Source organism: Plasmodium inui (assembly GCF_000524495.1).
Source record: "Plasmodium inui San Antonio 1 unplaced genomic scaffold supercont1.8, whole genome shotgun sequence".
In the NCBI taxonomy this organism is placed as follows: domain Eukaryota; phylum Apicomplexa; class Aconoidasida; order Haemosporida; family Plasmodiidae; genus Plasmodium; species Plasmodium inui.
This window is the reverse complement of record NW_008481842.1, coordinates 238143-247389: the sequence shown is the minus strand read 5'-3', so window position 1 is coordinate 247389 and position 9247 is coordinate 238143. Positions and strand designations below refer to the sequence as shown.

The 9247-nt window shown below is 40.9% G+C and overlaps 4 protein-coding genes across 4 annotated transcripts; 1 reads left to right on the top strand and 3 right to left on the bottom strand.

Moving 5' to 3' along the window:
* Window positions 1-845: 845 nt before the first annotated feature.
* Window positions 846-1439, bottom strand: C922_02326 (hypothetical protein; the record flags this gene model as incomplete). The annotated part of the gene is made up of 1 exon (XM_008817925.1): window positions 846-1439. One exon carries the CDS (start codon window positions 1437-1439, stop codon window positions 846-848), a length of 594 nt encoding a protein of 197 aa, XP_008816147.1.
* A 1572-nt stretch (window positions 1440-3011) lies between these two features.
* On the bottom strand, window positions 3012-3788 carry C922_02325 (hypothetical protein; the record flags this gene model as incomplete). Its single annotated transcript, XM_008817924.1, has 1 exon — window positions 3012-3788. One exon carries the CDS (start codon window positions 3786-3788, stop codon window positions 3012-3014), a length of 777 nt encoding a protein of 258 aa, XP_008816146.1.
* A 1949-nt stretch (window positions 3789-5737) lies between these two features.
* On the bottom strand, window positions 5738-6748 carry C922_02324 (50S ribosomal protein L2; the record flags this gene model as incomplete). Its single annotated transcript, XM_008817923.1, has 1 exon — window positions 5738-6748. The coding sequence occupies one exon, from the start codon at window positions 6746-6748 to the stop codon at window positions 5738-5740; it is 1011 nt and encodes a 336-aa protein (XP_008816145.1).
* An 850-nt stretch (window positions 6749-7598) lies between these two features.
* C922_02323 (hypothetical protein) lies at window positions 7599-9229 on the top strand (the record flags this gene model as incomplete). The annotated part of the gene is made up of 2 exons (XM_008817922.1): window positions 7599-7728; window positions 8058-9229. 2 exons carry the CDS (start codon window positions 7599-7601, stop codon window positions 9227-9229), a joined length of 1302 nt encoding a protein of 433 aa, XP_008816144.1.
* Window positions 9230-9247: the final 18 nt, after the last annotated feature.

Below are 9247 nucleotides of genomic sequence, written 5' to 3'. Positions count from 1 at the left end.
CTACTTAGACATTTCACCATTTGGGAACTTTCCACATTGCAATTTGCTGCCTTTTTTTTTTTTTTGAGCTGGCAACTCCATTTGGCACATTTTTTTATGAACCGTTCATACAAATGGAAATTTTTACCAAAACGAGGGGGCATTTTTAATTCGTCTTTTCAGCCGAACGCATAATTCTCCATTCTTTCGAAGCAAATAAAATAGGACCTCATTTTCGCAAGTTGTATTTAAAAATGCACAAAGTGGCGTTTTTTAAAAGTATCACAACACGAAAAAAAAGGAAAAATGCGGCACCATTTTAAAACTGTAAGAGACGAGAAAAAAAAATAAGCAAATAATATAATAATAATATTAATAATGACAATAAGCAAAATAACGGTTGTCACGTTGGTCATTATTTGAGGTGCCCCCCGCGGAGACTTCTGCAAATAGTTGTAAGCTTCATGCATCGCGCTTATTCTCTTGATAACAAAAAAATGAAAGAAATGCGGCCTACTAAAATGGAAAACAGTTCCAACGGTCACATTTCAGGAGTTGTAAAAAAAAGACATATTTTTCTGCAGCTATTTCGAAATGTCTCTTATATTACAATTTTTTTTTATGAACAAAATTTTGAAATGAGCGATTTTGGCTAGTCGTTTTTTTCTCTTTTTTTATAGCCAAATTGTTTTATAGATGAAGATAATGGCTACCCCATTCTACCCACAAATTTGTGAGCGCCTCTTTCAATTTTTCTGCCTGCTATGTCCACATTGATTTACACACATGGCATGTCATCGAAAGGGGAGGGGAGGAAGATAAATCAATTCGTTGTAGACAGCATATTGTTGTTCATTTCTTATGGGTTATTTTTTCCGCTTCTCTTCAATGTTCTTAATGTCGTTCAAATCGAAAATTTTATTTTTGTTTTTTTCCTCTAGACAGTCCCGTTCATTCTGCTGTATTTTGGTCGCTTCCCTTTGCTCTTCCTCTTCGCACATTTTCTTATATTCGGAGAAGCTCATTATTTCCTTTTCATTCACATCGTTGGTCAGCAGTTCCAAAATCCATCCATCGGTTTCCGAATTTTCGTTCATTAAATTTACGTTGTCGACTATTTTGTCATTGATGTCGACAATTTGCCCACTGATGGGGGTGTACACGTCCCCCACGCTCTTAACGCTCTCAACCGTTGCGATGCAGTCCCCCTTCTTTACGTACTCATTTATGTTATGCGAAATATCGATATACACGATTTCCCCCAATTTTTCTGTTCCATAATTGCTAATGCCTATTTTGCATTTTACGTTGTTTTTCTTTTTCAATTCGGTCAACTGTTCATCATTTATTTTGATGTATTCGTGTGACTTTGTATAGTACGTAATGAATCTGCCTACCTTCCGTTGGGCGCAAGAGGGGGTAGCCCCAGCAGGGAGAAATGGTCTTTTAAGCAGCAACATTTTTTGCGCTAACATGCTTTTGAAAGGTTCAAAAGGTGAAAAAAAAAAAAACACATATAAAATGACAAAATGGCAAAGAGGTGAAGCACTTCTGAAAGCAAGAATACACTACGAATTTTCAGCACCAAAATGGTAATGCTCACGTGAAAACACCTATAACCTATGTACTTAACTCGAAATGGAATTGAAGCCCTTCGCTTGGTTTTTCTTTCCGCGCGGCATAGCGGAAGAATTAATGGGGTCAAAATTTTGACAAATAAAAAATTAGGCAATTATTCACATTTCTGCATTTATCCTAGCAAAGTTGTGCTTCTTTTTTTTTTTTTTGGGTGGGCGGGGGAGGTGCTTCCTAAAATTTCTTCAATCGTTATATTTGCCTTGCTGTTGTAAAATAATTTGCACTATTTATTTGGAGCATTTCGTTCAGCTCATTTTTAAGTGCATACAAACTGGAAAATATTAGCACATATTAGAATTCCCATTTCTTTGGCTAATATTTCACCGGAGATTTAATACACTAAACTGCGAAAGGTGCTGCTAATCCTGTAAGTGATTAAAAGTACACAAAAAAAGTAGCGCCTTTATGAACATAGCAAAATGGAAGTGATTCCAGAGGTGAAACATATGGCTTGTGGGGGGACGCTCTCCTAATAAATTGTTGAAATAACTACGCAGGTTTGTTTCCCCTCATATGACTTGAAAACCATGGAAAAAGACACTTACACACCCGTACTGCACTATATCTTTTGCCCTTCTCTAATAATTATATCATGACGCATACACATGTTAGCGCCGCTTAAACGTAGCTTACATGTGTGTTCACTTCACCACAGGTGGGTGGTTTCATTTAAAATCATTACAACAGTTTTTAAAATTTCTCACGTAAGTTCTTACATTTTACGTTAACGTTTTTATCATAATTCCAAAATGCACGGAAAAAAAAAAAATAGGATAATACGCTATGAAGTTACAAAACAAGTATATAGTATACTTATATTAAATTTGCTGAAACAGTACCTATTAAAGCACATGGGCTGACGCAACAGCAGTAAGTATGTACTCACTAAAATCGCACACGCGAACATGTAGAGACGTAAAAAAAAAAAGCGAAAAAAAAAAACAAAATTAAAGCTACAAGTGCAGTGGAATGGTCCAAAACGGGTCCCATTTTAACCTGCGTATGGATGTATGTACGTTGTCGCACGAAATGAATCGAGCACTCTAGCATACATGCACACAGAAGGGATGCACACAGACGGTATGCTCACAGAATTAATTTTACCATTTAGGGCAACACCACTAATGTGCAGCATTCCTACGTTTTGGAAAAATAGGAAAACAATTTTAAAGAGCAAGAATGAAATGGCTTGCTTCAAAACAACAGCGTTAAAAAGAGTGCATAACAAAAGTGTAGCATAAAATATATACTACAAAGGGCGGTTACACGTTTGTACGTAGGGAGGGCGCACTTCTAATTATGTGTAAGCACTTGCGCGGAAGTGCTGTGCCTCCATGTTACTTTGCTCTTCTGTGGTAAAAGTTTTCAGCATTTCCCCCACATAGCACAGTGTCTTACACCTCCACGCCGGTTTTATCCGCGTCGGCCCCTTCAATTAGCGGACCAATTAACTTATCGTAAAGCTGGCAAGAAATTACGGAGCCAACAATTGGGGCTATAAGCGGAACAAAAAAGTAACACTTATCTTTTTTGAAGGCATCGGGTCCGTAGGCTACTAGGGAAAGTAATCTGGCGCCTAAATCTCGTGAGGGGTTAAGGGCAAATCCGGTATTTCCACCAAAGCTTAAACCTATGCATAAGATGGTCAATCCAACTACGGCACTGAGTTTTAAAACATTGAAATGTCCACATACATTTTCGTCAACCACTAGTAATATCACCAGGAGTAAAATGCCTGTTAGTACTAATTCGTGCATAAAGGCACTGGGAAAGCCTATAACTCCGTTTCTCCCTGTTTCCCATGCATACTCTGGGATTTTCTTATCGTTTACAAAGCCGTAGTATAATCCATAGACGGATGCTGTTGCTGAAAATGCCCCCAGAAGTTGCGCAACACAATATAGTGGTACTTTCTTATAATCAAATTTTTTGATCGTGGCAAAACCTACCGTCACAGCTAAATTCAAATGTGCACCACTCAATTTGGCCGCTGTCAGAATGCCAAAAAATACTCCCAAACTCCATCCTATACATAGTCGAAGCCAATCTTTCTCATTTTCCACGGTGTAATAATTCGCTGTGGCACCTTCCCCCAGGAACATAAGCACAAATGTCCCCAAAAATTCTCCCAAAAACTCCCTGATCATGGGATTGAAAGAATGGACTTGCATTTTGTACAGAAGTAACTCGCAATTTCAATTTTGACTTCACTTTGAAATTTAAAAAAGCAAGGAAATAATAAACTGTTGGGGAAAAGATATAGCTGGCAAAAATGAGGAAAAAAAAAGAAACTTATATATGGGAAGTAAAAATTGCACGATTTGTGAAAACTTTTCCGCAAAGGTATCAGCGGACTCGTGAAACAAAATGGAAACGAAGTGGGAAAAAAATGGAAACAAAATGGAAACAAAGTGGAAACAAAATGGAAACAAAATGGAAAAAATTGGAGAAAAATTGAAAAAAAAATGAAATGAATTGCAAAAAGGTGTCTGCATTTTTTACGAGATAAAGGATACCACTTGGCAAAAAAAAAAAAAAAAGTAACAAATCTTGCCGTTTTGCTAAATGTCTGGCTGTATATGTTATGTATACATACGTTTACACGATACCATGGCATGTCATACACATGATGTGCATATTGATATACGTGTTGCGTTTCCTTCTAGTCGAGTGGTGGCACACATGGAGGGAAATTAAATCGGCCCCGCTGATGCACGTGTGCGTTAAAAGCGATTTGCATATTCCCCCCTGATGGGGAAAACCCCATATGATCAAGGTGTCAATTCCCCCAACATATTCCGTCCATTGATATACGCTTATAAATGCGCCTATGCTCAGGTGAGTCCATTCGCGCGTGCAAATGGAAATGCGGTTAAAGAGGACAATGGAAGAAGTTAATAAAATACTACTTCGCTTTTTTCCCCCTTGCTCATTGGGTTATCACAAAAATTGGCGTTGTAATTTTTACAACTTTTAAAAAATGTGCATCATGTTCGCGTTTTTGGTAGCCTATGGAGTCGTCCAACTAAGTGGCCACTTTGAAGTGTGGGCATGCGTATGAAAAAAAGTAAAAATGCGCTAAAACATGGGCGTACACAACTTGTTCGCCCATCCGATAAGACACCACTAACTTCGCGCAGTCCCCACTCTAACATGAAAAAAATGCATTGCGAAAAATACATTTCAATAAATACATTTTGCAGCATCATGTACACGTACGAATGCGCGTGAGGAAGTGCCCGCCATAATTAAAAAAATTCATTCCCCCTTACGTTTATGCAAAGAGGTGGTTCCAAAAAGGAAACAGTTTTTTTTTTCCAAGAAAAGCAAAATTTACGCTTATCATTTTGAAACACAAACAGGGTTATTTCATTTTCGTGGAACATGCGTTTTATGCATGAGGAAAAGGGGAAGAAGCGTGCAAGTGGGAAAAAACGTAAAATGTGCATATTCCACATGAACGAGTATTTTATTTTATTATTATTTTTTTTTTTTCATACCGGCAGGTTGATAGGAAAAAAAAAAAAGAATTGCCTATGTAGGCCCCCCCCAAAAAAAAAGCAACATCATTTTGTGCCTCAACTGGTACGTAAAAAAAAATATCCCTTTCGCATTTCTCCACCTTTTGGCATATTTCGCTGGAGAGTAACTGCGAAAATGATGGCCCACCTAGGGGATACTCCTCGTGCTGCATACTGCGGTGATGAGTTCCTCTAAACAGGACATAAACACGTTTCGGAATCTGCACCATCCCCCCTCTTGTGTGTGTGTTTGTCTGTGTGACGCGTCAGCGCACGGCTTTCTGCGAAATAAGCACCCATCTGATATCTGTTTTTTTGTGCCAATTTAGAGGGCCATTTTGTTACTCTTTATGAAGCGAAGCATACACAGAGATAACCGTCCAGAAATGCACAAAAAGGGAGGAGCACAAAAAGGAAGACGCACAAAAGGGGGGTCTTTTTACTAGGGCGGAACTGGGTCCAATTTTGCCACCCCTCAGCGAGACGTTCCAAGGGCACTTCTTCAACATGAGTCGATGTGCACACGAATGAGGTCACCCTTTATTTCATAGACACTAACGCGAATCATACCCCGCGTGGGCTTCCCCCCAAAGTGCAGATCACACCGTAACACCATACTTCTTCTGCAAGCGGCCACAAATATTCCTCCTGATGATTAACCCGAGTGGCTTCTTCTTACTTCGTGTCTTAAACCCATCTCTGCATTTCCCCCAGAGAGAGCACTTTGGTCTTTTGGTGTGTTTCTTACTTGTGCCTCCTCCATGCGGATGTTTGGAAGGGTTCATGGCAACTCCCCTGACAACAGGCCTTCTGCCAAGCCATCGGTTGACTCCCGCTTTGCCTAAAATGCGCATATGTCTTTCTAGGTTGGAGACCTGACCAATAGTCGCCCAACATTCGAGTGGGAATTTTCGAATTTCTGTTGACTTCAATTTTATCGTAGCATACTGGCTGTCCTTACTCAGTACAGTGGCATAAGTACCAGCTGCTCGCATTAATTGACCACCTGCTCCTGGTCTCATTTCAAGATTGTGAATGATAGTTCCCACAGGGATGTTTTTCAAAGGTAGACAATTCCCAGGGTTGATATTTGCATATTTACTTGCAATGATTTTATCTCCAGGCCTTAACAAAAGGGGAGCCAAAATGTACGACAATACCCCGTCTTCATACTGAACTAACGCTATATGTGCACTTCTAGATGGGTCATATTCTATTCTTAACACAGTGCTATAAATATCCTTCCTCGATCTTTTAAAGTCAATAAATCTTAACCTTTGGACATGTCCCCCTCCTCTATGTCGCGTTGTGATTTTTCCCACATTATTTCTCCCTGAATTTTTGATCCTAGCACATGATAGATTTTTCATTACTCTCCCTTTGTACAATACTAGGGGATTATTTTCCAGAAGTTTTTCTAGCCTCTGTTGCTTTGCCATCGTGAAGGCGGTCAAAACATCTGGCTTGATTTCCTTCTTCGGGAAAAACGTATCAAAGTCGATGTACTCTGGTATGTTTCTTTTCACACATGGAGAGTACATGCTGGAGAAGCACCTTTTAATAAGGACATAGGGGGGGAGTAGTATCCCCCCCACAGTTGCTCTGTTCATTAAGGTGATGGGCGGAGGTGTAACTTTAGGACCCCCTTTTCCCAAACGAGTTTAATTTGGAATTCCACGTGATGTATGTGTCACATATTTCCGGGACGACATTGCATACAATGTAAAAGTGCAGGGATTGGAGAGGCAACCAGGGCGCAGCATTTATTAACTGTCGAGGCGGGTAGGCCTTTTCAATTGTTGGGCTAATTTCCCTAGCTAGGTTTTACCTCCTGTGAAAAAACTTACCCCACGATAGTACCAACATGTGCATGCGTATATAATGCCTTATATGCATACGTGCGTCGTGTATCGCCTCCTCATGCCCACCTCGCTCGGATGCTCCAAGGGGGGCGCAGTTTTTTTTTTTTTTTTTCAGAATAAGCCGCGCTAAAAAAAAGGAGTCATGCCAAAGTTATAAAAAAAAAAAAACGACTTGGTAGATGACGAAGCGGTACAACGCGATGGATGGGTGAAGCAAAAATGATAACGCTAAAATCAAGATAAGGGAAAATGCCACACGCGGGATTCTTCACCAGAGGCATAGAAAATAAGTGAAGGGAGGACTGCTGCCAACAGAAGGGCATCCTCCTAAATCAGCCCCTTTACAAAGTATATATAATATTAAATACATGTAGTACCAATGTCACGCCGCATAGAATGAGCAACGCAGCAGCATTTCAATGGTTAAAAATGCCGCCATCATCTTCCCATTTTACGAACCCCCCTGGTTAATCATACCCCAGCTGGTATACAACTTTGCCAGCCCCCTTTTTTTCTGTTTCATATCTGACAGAAGGTGCGCATGATGTCGTGTGCTTCTATCTAGGGGGACTACGTAGAGACAAAAAAGTGAGATCAAATGGCCAACCGAACGGACGTGAGCGCCATCAAAATCTTCGGCTCCAATCCGCAGTACTTAATATCGAATATTATACGGAGCAAAATATATGAGAGCCCCTACTGGAAGGAGAAGTGCTTTGCCCTGACATGTACGTCCTAAATTGCGTCCTCACGTTAATCACTTGCACTTTGCGACCGTTTAGGGGGTACCCTTCTTCGTCAAGTGATAGGGGGGAACGGACCCCAGCGGGGTGCAGCCCAACGCTATCATGCGCATTTGCAAGTGCATCTGCGTCTAAATGTGCATGTAAATATGCATATAAATCTGCATGCAAATCTGCGTGTAAATATGCATGCAAATATGTATCTAAATCTGCAAGTGCATCTGCAAGTACTTATGCAAGTGCGTGTAGGTATGCTGCTCTTCCCCACCTACACGGATGCCCCCCTTTTTTTTTCTTCTTTATCCCATTTGCAGCCGAATCGATTATCGACCAAGCGGTGAACCTAAAGTACGTTGGAGGAACCTACGGGGGAAACAGGAAGCCAACTCGGTTCCTCTGCTTAGTGCTGAAATTACTACAAATCCAACCAGACAAAGATATAATCTTCGAGTATATAAAAAATGAAGAATTCATTTATTTAAGAGCTCTGGGCATTTTCTACCTTAGACTGATTGGAAAGAGTCTAGAAATATATCGTCACTTAGAACCCATTTTATATGATTACAGAAAAATGAGAATCAGGTTGCAGAATGGCACCTTCGAGAAAATTTACATGGATCAATTTGTGGACAACTGCTTAATTATGAATAACTTTTTGGACGTCGATTTTCCAAGCCTCACAAAAAGACAAGTATTAGAAGATAATAATCTTCTAGAGAAGGTTAATTTGGACTACTATAAAGAGTTGCTAAATATTTCCTCGGGGAATGAACTATTTGAGAATCAAGTCGAGGAAGGGGGGGATGATCCCCCTGGTAGGAACCTTGACAAGGGGGTGAAGAGGCGGGGGGGAGATAACCCCCCCACTAGTGGATACGGATCGGGGGGGAGTAGCCATGTAGAGAGGGGCAAAGGGAAAAAGAGAAATGGGTACTGGGAGAGAGGCAGGCGCGGCAGCAGGAGCAGGGACAGAGGTAGACACCGGAGTCGCGATCGGGGCAGGGATAGTAACCAAAGCCGCGATCGAGACAGGGATAGCGATCGGAGCCGCAATCGGGGCAGGCATAGGGATCGAAGCTACTCCCGCGATAGGGAAAGAACAAAACGGCGAGAAAACAAACTAACTGAACACTCGAGGCACAAGAAAAAAAGACGCTCTTCAGAAGGGCGAAGAAGCTACTCCACGAGTGAATCGCCCGAGGCTCGCAGGAGGGAGAAGAAGAGGCGATGCGCGCGTGAAGAGTCGGATGAGGAGAAGAAAAAAAAGAAGGAAAGGAAGGGAAAAGAAGGGCGGGAAAAGGAAAGGCAGGAAAAAGAAAGGAAGAAAAAAGAAAGGAAGAAAAAAGAAAGGAAGGAAAAAGAAAGGCACGAAAAAGAGAGGAAGAAAAAAGACGATTCTGACGTCGAGGAAAATAAAAAGGATGCATTGTCTATAGAACGATGGAACAAAATCAGGAAGGACTTAGGCATGAAGCCGCTCAAGTGAATGACCTCATTCGCATTT